The following is an 18,013-nucleotide window of genomic DNA, read 5'->3' as shown; positions in this document are numbered from 1 at the left end:
TTGTGCCCGAGCTCTCCAGCGCGGACCTGGTCTGCTACGCATGAGCAAGCTGCCGCGGGAAGGCCGTTTTTTGTTGCTTCCCACGCGCGACCGGGACGCAAGACAACGAGCTACCCACCATGGCTCCGAGCTTCCCGGAACGGCGCCCCTGTGACGTCGGCCCCGGACATCGGAATGTGTGTGCCTATGTGTGCGTAAACTGTTCTGCGGAACGGCACCCCTCTGACGTCGGCGCCGGACATCGGAATGTGTGTGCCTATGTGTGCGTAAAGTGATCTGCGGGGCGGCGGCATGTTGACAATGAGTTAACGAACATTCGCCGCCTTTTATCGCCCGCGGACCGAGTGTTTAAAAACTGCTGTTGTGCGGATGCTCGACACACTTCTCTTGAGCAGTTATGTTAGACTGATACACTTCTCTCGTGCAGTCATGTTGGACTGACACTCTTTTTCTCAAGCAGTCATGTCAGACTGATTTAAATACTGTAAATAAACCCATATTCCTCGTTCTCGATGAGAAGCAGTTCTTCCCTTCATCAACGTCCTCAGCGTGGATAAGTTGGACGACGGCATGGGCCAGCTACCTTCGAATTCATGCCGGACTCCAATCTTGACAAAGGATCACGAGCGATGGGATTGAGCCCCCAATCCTGACACGGGGTGAAGTGAGAACGCAGGGGAGAGCTTGCGCGGAACGGAACGCGCGGATAACACAGGCCTCCGAGAGTGAGGGTGGTGGCGTCGCAACGATGCCCTCCCCCCCCCCCCTCACGCAACAGTTGGCGCGACAGCAGGGTACCCCCTTTCGCCCTCTCCGCTCCGTCGAGGCGCGCGCGTGACGTGGCGTCGCAGCCAATGAAAACCTAGGTGCCGTTGCGCTGCTCCGGACAACAGACGCTGGCTTTTTCACTCAATAAAGGGCCGTCTGATGCTGTCGCAGAAAAAAAATGACTTCACATGCGAATAAAAAGTTGCCATCGAAAAGGCTTTAAAAATATTATTCAATTGAGTGTTAACGTACCCGTCACTTTGAGGCCTTTTCTCTCACTCACTCTCTCTCTCTCTCTCACAGAAGCCGCCGATTGAATCTGAGCCATACCCAATAGTGTCTAAGCGCGGAAATTACAAAAAAACACAAAGGGACACGAACGGGAGAGGCGCCAGGACATCTGAGAGGGGACAGCGTTTTTCTTATCAACTCCAAATACGAAAGTGAGCGCGTTCTTATTTTATAATATTCTGAGAACCTCTCGAAATAGTGAGCGAGCGCATGTAATGTCAATGAACAATGTTAAACATCTATCGAAAAGCGTGGCCGCTCTTTAGGACAAGGGAGCCTGTTCGGTGTTCTGCAGTAATTCACATTAATGTACATCCTCTCTCTCTCACTCTATCTCTCTCTCTTTACCTATCTATATATCTATCTCTCTCTCTATCATTAGTATGTCATCATCATACAGGCGCTTTGTACCCAGAAAATCATTCCGTCTACTTTAGGTCACACAAGAAAGATAAAATAATGTGGCAGATGCTCACGAGCAATCAGAAAAGTAGAGTACACAGTCAAAGCAAAGCAAATATCAATCATAAGAAAATAACTTGTAAGTCAGTTGTAAGTGAGCGTCTGTCCTGTCCACTCCGTTTCTTCGCACCCATAATTCCGCTCAGCGACACTACATGATGCACCAACTGGCCCAACAGCTTACGCTTCTAAGGAAAAAGAAATCAGTGTTCGATATCGTTCCCACATGCACAAGTTACTCGTCTAACTATACCACATAAGCACTGCGTTTAGTGATAGCGGGGCAGTGCGGAGTTACTGAGCATGCGCGGTTGAAACTAATTTCGCCCCCTGCTCAATTGACGTAATTACTAGTGCATACTTTTCCACTGCTCGCGGAACGTGCCCAGCGAATGCTGGCAGCACGGGTGTCATGCCGAAGTCCCGCATCCTTTGCAGTATGCGGTGCTGCAGCGCCACCTGCTGAACGTGCCACGATTCCGGAAGTGGGCCACCAAAGCCGCGGAAGTTACCCATCCTTTGCCTGCATACAAGACGGGACAAAGGCTCAGCATGCGTCTGCGATGCCTCTCAAAACGCCACAAATTAAGAACACGCGCGTCTCTTACCAGATTTTACATCACTTGCTTTGTAGAAAAGGAGCCAAAATTTTAAAAGGCAGTGCACTACACATCATGTTTTCTTTATCGGTAACACTCTACAGCGGCGACGGAAATCAGTAAACGTCGTTGATAACCACAACTGCAGTTTTGTAATCTAGCTAGGCATATTAGTTTATTTAGAACTCTTTTTTAATGAAGCCGGATGCACGGCACAGTAAGCCACCACATCTGAAGCGCAGCGATGGATTTGCTTAAGTAAAAAAAAAAACGAGGTATGTAGCAAAAGCGAGGGATGGGAACTGCGTTTGCCCAATCACAAATGGAAACCGGAACAGTATGAGACTGAAATCTGTATTGGTGCGTCCAGTGTTAAAGGGAAGAGAGTGCTTCAAAATTACACAGCAGGCATAACTTCGTTTTCGACAACTTACCACGCCAAGAATGCTGGGCCAGAAAAGAATTCATCAATCTCAGCCTGCTTTACACCAAGTTTCAAGAATGTCTGCAAGAGGAAAAGAGTGAGGGATCAACCACCGCACGAAAGAAAATCTTCATTTTGAATTTAGTTTTCTGAAAGTCAAACGTCAAGGTCGTTGGACGTATACGTGATTTTTCCTGTTTTTCGTTCAATCTGTGCTTGAAAAAACTTGCTAATTTGACTGAAATAATGCATGTTTATGACACGCGCGAAATCACTTTTTGGTTTACACCACGGACCCGTACTAACCATGGTCAACAAATGATCGCATATACATTGCCTACTCTTTTAAACAATCAGCGATGTTTTCTGTAATGCTGCTGCTGTTAAGTTTTGATTCTGTGCTGGAAAGTTTCTCCAAGTGTTGATAAATTTTGATGTCGTGCATAAAAGTAAGGTATTTCCGTTTTAATGTTAATTTCAACACCTTTAGTTTTATTTTTCAAACGTATAGTTTTGGCATTGTAAGCTTGTCGCATACGAACATTTCCTATTGTCCCTGTCAAAGTGCAACTATCGGGTACAGACCCCGTCAAGCTTCTGGCTTTTAGTCTGTGCCCCCAGCATTTCTGTACATGCTGTAATCTACCGTAATGCCGAAATAAAATGCAATGAAATGAAATAATAACGCTTCGCGAGGCAAACTACTTTATCGCAACGCCATCAACACGGTCGTCGAGACAATGGAAGAGTCCAGATTAATTTCACCTATATACCTGAGGTTTTTTAAAGTGCACCCAATTAGCACGGTGCAGAATCGCTCTTGCGCAACCCCCGAAACACAATGCTGCCACCGCGGCGAGGAACCAAACCCGTGACTTCGTCCTCAGGAGCAGAACGCCACAGGCGCGGAGCCACTAATGCAGGTAAAGGCTACGTTTTGAAGTAATGATAGCAGTCGATGTGGTTCTCCGTGCCGAAAGTCTGGCAATCAGGCACGCCGCAGTGTGGAGGCCCCGTAATCATTTCGGCAATCTGTGTTTCTTTGACCTGCACGGACACCGCAATGTGGTGGTGGTTGTGGTGGTGACGACGACGATGATGATGATGATGATGATGATGATGATGATGATGATGATGAGGAGGAGGAGGAGGAGGAGGAGGAGGAGGAGGAGGAGGAGGAGGAGGAGGAGGAGGAGGAGGATAGTGATCCAAACAGGGAAATGACGGTTGATTCTGCCACCACAATGTCCGTGCGGAAATCGGAACTCGCGACCTTCTTCTTAGCAACAGAACATACATTATCAAGTAAACAACGAAACAAAGAAACAGAGAAATGAGAGAATCTAGAGATAGGTTTGTATCTAGAGATACATGCGCGCTGCCAACGGCAAAGAAGGAAAAAAAGAAAGAAAACTAATTCTATTCCGCGTTAACAATGAACACCGCCTCAGCGAATCGGCGTCTTCCGTGGTCCTTTGCACCAATTGACCCATGTTTACGCGTCCTCGTCCACACCACTCCTATTGTTCCAGATAGCGGCAAACTAGCTTCCCTGTAACAACGTGCCTCTGACAATTCTCATCCCACTGTAAAAGCCTGTCGAAAACAGTCGCGCGAAAGTTGCGACTGAACAGCCACTTGCGTACGCGATAAGAGAAGAAAGACACAGAAGTATCGCTCCGACCACTGGCCTATTTCCATCGTGCCCTCGCTTTATGGTGCGCGTATCAGCACACCGGCTATTGGAAAATTTCGCTCGTTGTGACGGCGTCATGCGGAGAGTACGCGTCACATAACGCCTGCGTACGATGCCGGCTCGTGTTTTAATTTGGAGGCATCTTCCTGCCGAAAAAATTTCGAGCGATCAAGCGTACGTGGCTCGAAATTCAAAGCTGCACATTGAGGGATGCCGCGATCACAAATAATTTGGGGCTTCCAACTTAGTTTTTGTTCGAAATTTTTTGGGGGGCAACAGAACTGCTTGTTGGCCTAGTTGGTGCTTGCTAAAAGACATGTTTTTTGCCGCAATTGAACACTCACAAAAGGAAGACACAAACATTCTTGGGTCACAGCCCAAAATAAATCAGCTGGAAGTGCCGCCCGTGTTGTCTTTATGTGTCTTCCTTTTGTGAGTGTTCAATTGCGGCAAAAGACATGTCTTTTTTTTTGGCGGGGGGGGGGGGGGGGGGGGGGGGCTCACCGAAACGAGACCCTTTTCGCCTGACTGGGCCTCGGTTAAGCGTACACCGCCGGGGCGGCCGTAAGCCGACACAACAACAACGACCACGTCGTCACCTCTGCAAAAAAAAAAAAAAGTCTCACCCTCTTCCAGATCTCTTCCTGCCCCGTGAAGCCCAGCGGCAGATTGATGCCGTTCAGCGCCATCCAGTCGATTTCCTGCTCCCAGCGCGTCCAGTTCCACCAGACCGTGGAGTAACTGGCCGTGCACACATTCTGATAGTAGCGGAAGCTGCAGTAAGGGGGAAATGTGATGCCACACACGTTTGTTCGCGACGCTGCTTCATAGGACAAGTGAGACGGGAACGTAGACGAGCATCCAGTTGAGCCACGCAAATAGGTCGAACTCACGGGCCCTGGAGCTTGACCACGATTGGCTTCGGAACCAGAGGCGGATTGCCCGAGGCAGTCCTTGTCTGCCTGCCCGACCAGGACACGTGAACGTTGCAGAACTTCTTCAGGTAGTAGTACAGACCTGTGGCCACCGCGACGCCGCTCGATCCCGTTATGGACACGCTGTTGTTGAACGTCTCCACCTATGTATACAGCGGGAAGGGGGAAACAGATAAACAAGTGGCGTTCACAGTTCTTCTTTTTTTATGACTGTAATTGCCCCGCAAACTCGTTGCAATGTGTTTTTACAGGAGTAATGTGACTGTATTTACAGTGAAATTTGTTTTCGTGAATGTATGTGCTGCCGTGGCAGTATTTATTATCTGTTGTGGGTGTTTACTCAACAATGCATGTGATTTCGTGATGTTCCACAGTTGCAGGTGCTGTGCCGGTGCAGAAGGCAGCGGGGAGCTTTACTGACAACAGCCATTTGCAAGTGTACAGCTCAGAGCTGCAAAAGCGTGTCACGTGTTTAAGACACGTGATCACGAGGGCGGAGGAACTATGTCTATAGTGGTCACAGCCGGTGCGCGCAGCCTAGCTGGTAACAGACTTCTTTAGTGCGCACGCAGATCTAGATCTTGTTCTAAATCTAGATCTAGAACAAGATCTACCACCTCTTAAGTAAGCCATCTAATGTGGCCAGGACGCCTAGCGTATACACTGGTGGCAAATTGCAAATGTTTTATGTGAGGGTCCACCATGGTTTCGTATACGCAGCCCCTTTATATATAAGAAATCGCACAATTAGGTTGTTGATTTTTTGTTGGTGGTGGTGTTTTTTTTTGTGTGTGTGTGGGCTGACGAGTTACTATGTCAAGGTTTCACGCTATACTGCATCGCTAAAATTTTGAATGCAAGGGATTATCCTGTCTCAGGCCAGGCACTTTGTGGCACGCATAGATTCCTCTCTCACCTCGTTTCGGGCCTATTCAGTAAAGAAACATCACGTTACCAATAGGGAACGCATACCTCGGTCCCCACAAAAGTCCGATACCTTAGCCATTCAAAGCTCAAAACGCCAACTCGCGCTCTGAGACGATCGGTATGTGCGGCACATCGCTTAGCAACATGTTGCTTATAGAAACGACAGCGCGCCAGTTTGTGCTCTATTGTACCATCCTTGGGAGCGGAAGTGGTCCGAACGTAAAAGTGTTTGACGTTTCTTTGATGGCGTACAATAAATTAGTGAAGATAAGTGAAAAATACGCGAAATGAATGACGTGCAAATTTGCCGCTTACTGTAGGACAGCAGAGGAACAGCTGCTGAGAGTGCTTGTGTCCAATGTGCAAAGGCGTCTCTACACCGGCCCTTCGAAGCGAGCTTACGACATGGCGGTTGTTGGGTTCTACGCGGGTAGTGGACGAGCGTATAAGCGAGAGAAACGCGGATTGTGACGTCATCAACAACCACGCGTTATAAAAATCGTACGTACCTTCGGCTATGTCGCGTGGGGCATGTTAAAACGACGACGGCATTTGCACTCTGGCGAATAGATGTTAGAACACGAATAACTTGGCCGATGATGAAGTTTGTGCAACGTCGCAGTTTGTACGTTTACCGTAAACTGCTACGAGGAAAGTGCTGCGGAAAGTGGGCCGGTCCCGAAGACGATGTAGTCCAACATGACGCATCGAAGCGCGAGCTATTCACAAGAAAGAAAGACGAGGAAGTGGCACGTTGTGAACGCGCCGGGCGTTTCAAAGACCTGACTGCCACTGGAACGAGCGAAGTATGCGTACGATCGTGGCCTACGGGTCATTAGGCCTAATTAACTAGGCCCAATGCCCTACGCCTAAGTACATCAGCGCTAAGGCCTAAGCCCGCCTTAGCGGACGAGAAAAGATATATGCTTGTCAAAATAAAATCGACGATATAATTTACAAAAACGAGCTGACATCCAATACATTGGGGATCACTTTAATGAACTTTTAGGCAACAGAAGATTGACAGAGCTGGGGCTTCCAAAATTAAGTTTTTTGTCACTCATACGAAAGTTTGAAGACGGTGTTAGAGACCACCGTGATCAACCAATTAGCATCCATGAAATTGAAAACGCTATAGACGACTTGGCTTCAAGAAAGGCACTGTAACCTGATAAGACTAAGTGGCGCCTTTTATGAACACCTTAAGAACCTAATTCAGGGGAAAATGAGACATCCACCCAGTCGGCCGTTTACCATTTTGCTGAGGCGTGTTCCTACACAGTATTTGCAGAATCTTAAGACGTACAACGTCCTTCATTCACCTCGTCGTATATTGTACTAATTCCGAAAACAGATCACCCTGGTCACCGATGGTTGGTGGGGTCTTTGCATCACCAACGTCCATTCCAAAAATTTTAATGAGAGTTCTAGAGAGACGGTTACAAAGTGTCACAGAGATACTAGATGGACCGGGTCAAAAAAGTGGCAAGGGTTGGCATATTGCTGCAAATAGTCATGTTTCTTGTACACTTTTTAATGTTATCGTGCCCTGAGGATCGAGTTTCTTTGTTTCAATTTGGCGTTGGAAAAAAAAAATTAAGGTCTTTGATCGCGTATCCCATGAAATCCCTTATATTATCCTTGAAAATATTAACGTGGTTAACGTCATTACTGAAAGCGCAAAAATGTCCTACGCAAATTGTACTACGCGAGTCATTGTTAATGGTGAGGCGTCAGATATTGTGCATGTGCGTTTAAGTGTGCATGAAGAATTCCCTATATCACCTTCGCTTTTTGCTGCGTACCTTGAGCCACTCTGCCTATCTATCCTAAACAGTGATAACTGGCTACGTACTACAGTCGACCCGCCTGAAAGTCATCGCGTATGCTGAAGAGGTCGCTGTGTTTTCCTCAGACACAGGCAGCATTCACGAGAGTGTATCAGTAATTGAATAAGCAAACAGGATGTCAGCTAAACTGGGACTGAGTAATGGTGCCTGGCACGGAAATGGGGATGATAAGCCAGAATATTTTGCAAAGTTGAAGTGGTCTCGGCTGCCTAGACAGTAACTACTATCTTGGAGTGCCCCGTGACTGTCATCAGGACACAGAGGTACTGTGGAGCAAAGTAAAAGAATTTCATAGAAGAAAAAGCTCACTGTCGCTAAGGTCGTGATTTGTCTGCGTTTCCGTGATCTGCAACATGCAATAGTATGATCATATTGTCTAAAGTGTGGCACTTAATTAACGTGTTCTATATATCGCGAGTCAGTGTGCAAAAGCTTTATTGCGTCGTTGCTGCGTTTATTTGGGCATCCACCTAGGGGGGAGAGAGCCAGCCGGTGTAATCTAATCCGTTCATTTAAATATGGAGGTCGTGGTCTCGCTCACACTACTATTTTTTTTTTTTTGCGACAGATTGTGGCGCGATTTGTTTTCTTTAGGGATCAGCAGGACATTTTCACCGCACTGTGATGCAGATACGCTTAAGTGGTCTTCTTCCGGCATTTGTGGCATCGCCATACCATGTACTGAGTTGTCCTGTCAAAGGACAGCTGCGGGAAGTATTCTTCGCCTGTTTTATGTGAAAAACTTAACCACAGTGACTAAAAACAATTTGTGCAAGGACACTATTGATATCATGCCTCTTATACTCACGCACTGCTCAATATAAAGTGAAACAGGGAGAAAATGCACTGAAGTAATTAAAAAGTTGCTAGTTAAATCCTCGACAAGATTTTTTTTCTAGCTGCATAGTAATACACTTCCTGTGAGAGCTTGGCTTGAACAGAAAGGCTTCTTCGTACCTTGGTCCAATGAATGCTTACTTTGTAAGAAACCGGAAACGCTAGAACATGGTTTCATAGACTGTCGGGATCCCATAATTTTCTGGGACATCCTACAGCGTGCCATGCACAAATAGTTGCTTTATACCCACACTGAATTATATTTCTACCAGTTGAAAACACGGAGGGCGTACAATATGACCTTATCATGCTCCTAGGCATCCACAGTATCTGAAAGGCACGTATGCAGGTGAGGCATGCAGACGTCAGCGTACGTACTGAGTGCGAAAATGTTATCGACACTGTCGCACATGCAGAGAGATATACCAGGCACAGTCTGCCCCTCCTCAGTGAATCAATTTATTTTATGATTGATGCGAATGAATTCGTGTCCGCCTCAGAGCGGCTGTCACCTTTATCTTTACCAAATTAGTATGTTTGTTACTGTAATGTGCCAAGCAAGATGATCAAGAAAAAAATGCGATCGTGGCCTGGTGGTTAAAGTAACGGGCTACTGTGCTCTACGGCAAAGGTTCGATCCTACACAAAACTCCTACGCCATCACAATATTAAAGCGAGGCGAGACAGGAACCTACCTACCACAAATTGCCAAGAATGAGGCAAAGAATGCTTCGCATGCGCGCCTGCAACACCTTATATTTCGCGAGGGATCAGTGATGGCCCGCAAAGAAACTTCACGTCTCCTGATTGAATTCTTAAGAGAGACTGGGTTGATGGACATATGGTAAAACCCATCAACGTTATTGCGCGAGACGCTCGGGCGGAGCAATTGCCGGCCTTGTTCGCCAGGCTAAACCGGCCTGTTGCTACAATTCACCACCACCACCACCACGCTTCGCATTAAGATTCTCGTTGTAAAATTCTCCCTATAAAACACTTAACGACTTCCAGTGTATAACCGAAAGTCCCGATGCTGCCTGGGGAGGGTCCCCAGAATTATGGGCGCAAGGATCGTGGACTGCAAGCGAGTACGAACGGGAACTGCACACGCACCACGAACATGTCCTGTCGCTGGTCCTTGGCTCCCTGGAAGACGTGCAGCGTTATTTGGGACTCCCACTGGGGGACCAGCCGTCGCAGCAGGCCCTCCACGGTGGCTTGCTGATCGGCCACGGAGGACGACTTCGGGCGGAACGCATCGCCTGCGGAAAAGCCAGCGCACAGCGACACGTGTGCTGTGACGTGGTCGCGACACCACCGACACACCACGCCGGCAGAAAGACTGGAGGCGACAACGAACCGATTCGGCGATACCGCTCCACTGGACGCACTCGTAATCGCTAAGGAAAGACGCTAATGACTGCCCCAATGCACCAGGTGGGGTGAGGAAACGAGCATCGAACACTAAATTGATAGTCATTTAAGTATCCTTACCTTATTTGAATGCGAAAGCATTTTACCTTCTCTTGATTATCGCCACCAAGGACTTCTTAAGTGCTACAACGTGTTTGCGTACCCTTTCTTGGCTCTCCTTTCTCTGCGTTCATTATTGTCAGTAAGTCTGTCCTACATTTACGTGCGCTTCAGAACGCTACCGTAATCCCCTTTAATCCACCTTCATTCATTTCAGTTCACCTTAATTCACTTTAGCTCCGTTTGATTCGCGCTAATTACCCATGATTACTAGTATAATTAACGTTATTGTTATACCGTTTACTATCCTCTGTACTACTAGTGCTGACGCCATACAAGATTCTCCTGACGTCACATTGATGTTTGGCACCACTCATTGCAGACAACGCCGGCTTTTCTGCCTCATGGGACATACAATGCTTTCGCATTAAAAGTATATAAGCGACATTATCCAAAAATAGGGCGAGAAGCCCCGCTTTCCGCGTGAAAACCTTTCCGCGCGCATGTGCGAAAAGGTGACTGTCCAACGGCGCGCACTGCTGTGCTTCGCGGGCACGAGCTCCGCTGCTCGTATTTCATTTGGACTTGATAGCGCATAATTAATGCCGCGCCTGGGTTTAACAATGTCATATGAATGAGTCACCGCTTGCCTTCAGCTGCGTGAGAAGCACGGCCCAGTTGTCCAGCAAGAGTCAGGAACGCCTGTGAACGAAATAGTAAGCAACGAGAGAGTATTTTAGTATGGTGTTATCGCTACAGCCCACCACCCTTTGCGCATGCGCGGTGTTAACCCCGCGCATGCGAAGGTGGGGGGGGGGGGGGGGGGCAAGCGGTAGCGGTAACGGCAGAACGCTAAGGGGATGCGACGGAAACAGGCGCGGGCCCGTTTAAATGGCTCGCTTAAAGTCGACAAGCGAAGCCTTGCCCGACCTACGGCAGCGTCATGAAACGCATAACTCCAGGGCCTTAAACTCAAGCACGTTCTATAGTTATGCACGCCATGTGCGGTTTTGCTACTTCTGCAGAACGCAGAATCTCTTGCCTCGAGATAAACGATTGCTAGAGGGCATCACAAAAGCGGGACGCCTCCTACAAGGTATGTTTTACAGCGAAGCTGTACATATCACTCGGATCCCGGGATTTCTTCGTCTCCATCGACAGAACAGTGGAAGGAAAATCATCCCATGGTTCGAAGCGAAAAGTGCCTATCTCCGCTGGAATTGCGCATGCAAAATACACCCCAGTATTCGTTTAAATAAAGGAAAGCACAAAACAAGCTTCAAACAACACGAAGCACGTCGCGTTCACCCGTATGCGTTTCCCGGTAAAGATTACGATTCCGTAAGCTGCAGTTGCTGGTAAGTGGCAAATGCAGCATACTACGCAGGAAGTGACGTCATTAACTTTCATATGTAAAAGAAGGACCTGCCTAGCAGCTGATTTCATTTGTGTTGTGATGGCGCTATGGGAAAGCCACGCATAGCTATAGGGCTCCCGAAAAGCAGAGTGAACACGATGAGCGGCGAGGGGAATAGCAACGTCAATATGCACAAGGGCGCATATCGCTCAGGCTATGCAGGACGCAGCGGTTCCTACCCGAAGAAAACCACGCACAGTTAAGACGTCTGAAGGGCTGTGCGAATACGATGGGCGACGAAGTGCATTTAATTGTATTGCTGTCATTCACTTCAGGCAATGCACTGCTCAATCGTTCAAGGCTACGCCACATTGGTCTTTCGGATCAGGTGTGACAACAGCTTCGATAGCCAACAAGCTCCACAGCGTTAACCCGCCGTGGTTGCTCAGTGGCTATGGTGTTGGGCTGCTGAGCACGAGGTCGTGGGATCGAATCCCGGCCACGGCGGCCTCATTTCGATGGGGGCAAAATGCGGAAAACAACCGTTTACTTAGATTTAGGTGCACGTTAAAGAACCCCATGTGGCCAAATTTCCGGAGTCCTCCACTACGGCGTGCCTCACAATCAGAAAGTGGTTTTGGCACGTAAAACCCCATAATTTAATTTTTTACGTGGAATGATGCCCAATTTTCGTTGAAAGCAGCCTTGCATGGCAGCCGACTTACAGATTTTTGCAAATAGTTTTTGCTCCATACGCGGCACTGTAAGGAGTCCATCCCTTTTGTGAAAATGGATTAAGGATAGTGTTCCTCAATAACCGACCACAGAAGCCGGCAAAGGTGCAGCGAGCGTACAAGCTCAAACGATGCCATCCTGCCGGTGATTTTACTGCCGTAAACACTGGATTTTCAACCACGCGGCGACATTTCAAATTCTGGCGCTAGAAGTCACTACAATTTTTGCAAACGGATCATAGTCGAGACACACAAGAGAACACTTAGAGTACTGGTGGAAAAAATGCAATTAAGAGATTGATACCAGTGGATCCGTTACAGGCATAGGCAGCGGTACAAGGTCGATAAAAAAGGTTTCAGGAAGAGAAAGGAGATTAAGAAGATGCATACAGAAATCATAGAACGAAAAGCACGTATAGCATACCTGATTAACTCTAGCAGACTAGGTAATTATTTACCACCGCCCCATTTCAAAGGGGATGCCAATAAATTATCATCATCATGGTCTATTGCAAAAACTACCCAAACAATAAAAAAAAGCTTTTTTTAAAAATGGAGTGTACTAATCGCAGCATCCGTCATTACATATTTCGGCAAAGTTTGATAACGCCGTCAATGGTTCACTAATCGATGGCTTCAACATCTACGCCGGATCTTTTAGGCACTTGAGTTTATGTCAATTTTCGCTTTACGTAATTTTGAAGTAGCCCTAAAGAAGACCTTGTTCCTCTTCCTCCGAGAGTTTTGGTAGCTGTTCTTGGTATTATCTCTTCGAGCACGGCAGGCGCCGTGTTATCTTCATCATAAGCACCGCTTGCATTTTAGTTTTGTTAGCTTTTGCTCATCAATAATGGTGCTAAGAAAGTGTGTTGCGCGTACAAACATTACATCTTCCAACCAAGTTTGTTATTTTGCGTTGGAACAAATCTCTGCTTTAATCTACAAAACAAGACAACTGCATGTTGTACAGAACTACAGAGCAAGCAATGCTTGCCTCACAGAAGCACCCAAATGTCCTTACCGATCAAGACATCACAGTAGACTAATAAACAACCTACAAACACCCTGGTTTATTATGTGCGCCGATTTCGAGCCCACAAATTGTGAAAATGACCTCTTGATTTGCGAACCTCTACCATGTTGGCAAGGTGCCCAACGTATGTTTTTTTAAGCACCTGAACTTAAATTTCACTGCTACCGTAGTTGTGTTTTCATTGTTAGGGGGCAACGCATATTGGTGGTGACTACGTCGGACTTTCTTTTCTATTCACTCTTTTATGCTAGAAGTTGTTCTGTGCGTATCATATCACGACATATATCATGGCAAATCAGCTCTACGGTATCCCGCAAGGCGGAGGAAGTGTGGCTTTGTAGCTTCGTGCTACCCCATTCGAGTGGACGACCACTCTCCTTTTCGCGATACACCGCGCCGTCAAGGGTGGGATTCGCGAGAGGAATCCCGTACGCGTTTTCACTATCACCTTCACGGCGCAACGGCAAAGACGCTTGATTCCACCGTTCGTGTTTCTGCAGAGTGCATCCAGCTTAGTTAGTATTACTCCGAGAGGCAAGTCACTCGAGTGCGACGGAACGCCGGCATCACTAAATAAATAATCAAAGTGACAGGGCACTCCACTCACGAACACGTGCAGGACCGTCGCTCCGGCAACCGGTGACATCGCTGCTGGCACCGAGCCACGGTGTTTCAACGGCGCGGCCCACTAGTTGACTGACGGCTCCTGTCAGGGCGTAGAAGCCAAGTGCCCCTACTGACACAAACCGGGCGGGTGAGGAGACGTGGAGAGCGCGCTGGCGAGGAGGAGGGAAGAGGGAGGTGAAGCCGCGGGGGGGGAGTCGGAGCAGACGCGTTCTCCGGTGACACGCGGCGATAATGTTTTCGAGTGTTATCTGCGCTTCGCCGGACCCCTCGGCAGGCGCGATTATCCGATTTCCGGAAAAGAGGAGAAGGAACGCCGAAAGAAGCCCGTCGAGGACGATTCCCCCACCTCCATCGCTTTCTCACTCCTCCTTTCACTGTGTCAAAGAGTCACCCTCCGCGGCGTTGATCAGACCTTCCCGCCGGACAAAGGGGGGCAGCTCCTCGGTTGAACGGTTGCACGTGAGTGCAAAAGTGTGGATCTGCTGCAGCCGCGTTTGCATGTGTTTCTGTGCTCGGGCCACGCGGTTCCCCAACAGTCAAGATCGAAGGCGTTGCGGGGATGGTCCCCGCGACTGTTCGAGTTATTTCGATTGGAAACTGCCGCCCCTTTTACCCCCCCCCCCCCTTTCTTTTACGTGGGGCCCTTTACGTAGGGCCCTTACGTCCTTTACATTTCGGTGTCCCAAAGACGTCGCTCAGAGAGCGTATTCACCCACGCGACTGTGGAATGGACCTCCCTAATTTCTTATCGCACGTGCGTGCGTGCGGGCGTAGAAATGACCATTCTCGCCGAACTTCGAGCCCACAGTTCAGGTTTGTCCACTTCATTCTCCCATGTGGTATAACGTGGTGAATGTAAGCTAACGGTGGGCGAATACCGAAATTTTCGAATACACATAGTAAGTTTCGAATATCGAATAGTCAACCGCACACGCATACATGTATTTACAGCAGGAAGGTTTATTTCCGCACAATTAGCTACTGGACCTGAACTCGATCATTAGCTAAAGAATAAAGATACGTTATCAGCGACAGAGAATAAGTCGTAAACACGAGATTACTAATTGCAATTAAAAGCTACGCCAACAGCCTTTCAATACATATAGAGCCTAATTGCAAACAAGCTATCCAAGAATGAATGGCTAGTATATGAAACAGAGCATTCCAATGAAGCTAAATAAGTTATTACCAAAAAACGAGCAGAAGTTGTTCAAAAAATCAAAACCGCAGAAGGACCTGTGCGCAGCAAATACGTGTAAAAGGGCGAGTTGCAAGAAAAGCGTGTCTGGTAGTAGCGTATTAAAAAATTGCATATTTTACTTGAGTAGACTGCCCGAAACTTGAATCGAAAACAAAGCTCGCATTTTGTTTCTTCATTCCTTCGAAAAGTTCTGTTGTTGTTTCACTTCTGCTAACTTTCGACAGTTTGTTTAGCAGACATCGAACAGCAACGAGATTTTCCCAGTTATTTGTAGCGAAAAATTTGGTCAGCTTCAAACATTCGAAAATGCCAAATAGCTCTTATTCCTTGTTCTTGTGGGTGGGCAGCGCGACCCGGACGAAGGACAAAAGAAAGGACACAACACGAGCGCAGACTAACTGTTAGTCTGCGCTCGTGTTGTGTCCTTTCTTTTGTCCTTCGTCCGGGTCGCGCTGCCCACCCACAAGAACATGTTCAATCACCAACTCGCCCAGCTTGCCGTCTTAATTCAGCTCTTATTCCGCCTAGTAAGGCCGGAAAAAAAGGTTTAGGGCAGTAAAAAGCTTTTTTCCCACCTTGGTTGCGTCTTAACTTCGCAGAATAAGACGAACCAACTAGCCCAGCAACAAGTATTGTTATAATATAAAAAAAGGGTAAGGCGTGCAGACACGTACACAAGAGAAGAGAAGTGGACAACATGAACGCCGTTAGAGAATCATGCTTGTGCAAACGAGCAGGAGAACAAGGAAAAGGGCTCGGAGTACTAGAAATGAAGCTTAGGACAACAGGAAGCTAAGCTAGTTGGTAAGGATTCATAATGCAAAGAAGGGGCAAGGCGTGCAAACGCGGACAAAGGAGAAGTGGACAAGTATTGTTACGTCAAATGGTTCCCTTTCGAATAAGAATAGTTAGTGTGTAATAGTCTACTCGTATTCGAAACTTGGAATAGTCGCCCACCCCGTACGTAAGCGTAACTGGCTGAGCAGTGCGCGTTTCTGTGGCGCTTCGTTCACTGCTGTTTATTTAGGCTCAGGCGTCGAGGCCGATGGCGGGCGCCTATGTCCACGCATATGGAACACATTTGAGGCAGCAGTCTCCGCCGCGGTGGATCGTATACCGCGACTGTTTGCAAGTCAGATAGGCGCAGCGCACCCTCGCAAGCACTCGGGGTGTCGCGAGAAAAGAAAAATAAGGCCGAAAAGCCCTTGAGACTCTTTTTTTTTTTTGCAACGTCAGTTTCGCTTTCAGCGGGCCTTCTAATGTGAAATATTGCTCGCGTGGCTCTCACAAAAGCTTCTTTATCATAAATTCAATTGCCCGGTTACGTAATGTCGAGGGCATCGCAAAGAGCGATGGAACGAAGAATGTTAGGCGTAACGTTAAGAGACGGGAAGATAGCGGTGCGGATCGGAGAGCAAACGGGGATAGCCGATATTCTAGTAAACATTAAGAGAAAAAAAATGGAGCTTGGCAGGTCATGTAATGCGTAGCGTAGATAACCGGTGGACCATTAGGGTTACAGAATGGGTTCCAAGGGAAGCGAAGCACAGTCGAGGACGGAAGAAAACTAGGTGGGGGCGATGAAATTAGGAAATTCGCAGGCGCAAGTTGGAATCAGTTGGCACAGGACAGGGGTAATTGGAGATCGCAGGGAGAGGCTTTCGTCCTGCAGTGGACATAAAAATAGGCTAATGATGATGATAACGTTGAGGACGAGCTTCAAGCCGCTCATCAAGCTCCGGCCACCAAAGATCAATAGAAGAACTATAGTAACGTAACCTCGTTAATAATTAATTGCCCCAGTAGCACGTATCGAAGAGAGAGAGAGAGAAAGCAAGAAGAAAGGCAGCGAGGTCAATCAGAAGAGCACCCGGTTTGCTGCCCTACACTGGGGGGTGGGTGAAAGGGGAATAGAAAGAGGAAAAGGGGAGAGAGTAAGCACTGAGTGCGTGTGGGAGGGACACTATACACAGGGACACTATAAACAGTCTCTTAAGCTGGTACACTTCAAGTATTGTACTAGTGCGCGAATCGCTTTTCGTGCCAGTAGCACATATCGAAAACCTAAATATAAGAATTTGGACCGCGCTGCCATGTGCTCTGTGGTGTGTTGCCATAGAAACTACAGTGACTACAGCAAGAGCTTTTTCAGTAAATGGACATATGAGAGGGTGCTGAAGTGAAAAGGGTATTCGTCTAAGCTTGCCGGATGAACGCGCCCTGTTGTCTCGTAAGGTCTGGGTGTAGCTCACACCATAGAAAATTCAATCTCAACTGACACGTTGCAAACCAAACACAAAAACAAGGTCATCCATCAAGCGTTAACACATTAAAGAAGTTGTAGCACAGACATAATTCAAATATGTGCATAATGCCGCCTGCCTGTAAATGTAAACCGGTCTCCAAGTCTCGCAAGATTTGAATATCAAAGAAACTTGATATCCCGATTGTGTCAAGTTAGGGAACAAAGGCATTTAATGAGAACTTTCCGTAGAGAGAACGATGGCAAACGTGTTTCTATTTCGAGATTCGGGAAGTTCCTGAACAGCAGTTCAGTTGAACGACGTCGCCTACCCTTAGCGTTCCCCACAAAGAGAAACACTAGAGCAGGAAAAACGTTCACGTCCTGCCATTCCCTTGAGAAGTGGCATTTTAACTGGTCGATCACGACAGCCGAAGTAGCGGTGGTAAGTCACTGTGACGTGATCAAAAGAACAACCATTAAAAGATGGGACTGCTGGGAGCCCTTCGTATCCCGGGATTCCGATACCGTGCCTGTGCGCTTCTGTCGGGCCCCGC

At 47.6% G+C, this 18,013-nt stretch overlaps 1 protein-coding gene across 1 annotated transcript in view; it reads right to left on the bottom strand.

Annotated features, from left to right (window-relative positions):
- Positions 1-14,085, bottom strand: part of Naglu (N-acetyl-alpha-glucosaminidase) — a 45,478-nt gene extending 31,393 nt beyond the window's left edge. The window contains exons 1-7 of the mRNA XM_070525474.1: positions 13,994-14,085; positions 10,913-10,964; positions 9,903-10,051; positions 5,134-5,318; positions 4,867-5,014; positions 2,555-2,625; positions 1,883-2,044 (exon numbers count right to left, since the gene is read on the bottom strand). Coding sequence (XP_070381575.1) covers positions 1,883-2,044; positions 2,555-2,625; positions 4,867-5,014; positions 5,134-5,318; positions 9,903-10,051; positions 10,913-10,964; positions 13,994-14,032 — 806 coding nt within the window. The 5' untranslated portion in view covers positions 14,033-14,085. The remainder of the gene's footprint in view (positions 1-1,882; positions 2,045-2,554; positions 2,626-4,866; positions 5,015-5,133; positions 5,319-9,902; positions 10,052-10,912; positions 10,965-13,993) is intronic.
- Positions 14,086-18,013: the final 3,928 nt, after the last annotated feature.

Source organism: Dermacentor albipictus, chromosome 9, assembly GCF_038994185.2.
Source record: "Dermacentor albipictus isolate Rhodes 1998 colony chromosome 9, USDA_Dalb.pri_finalv2, whole genome shotgun sequence".
NCBI lineage: Eukaryota > Metazoa > Arthropoda > Arachnida > Ixodida > Ixodidae > Dermacentor > Dermacentor albipictus.
The sequence above is the reverse complement of the archived record's forward strand: the minus strand, read 5'-3'. Positions and strand labels throughout refer to the sequence as shown.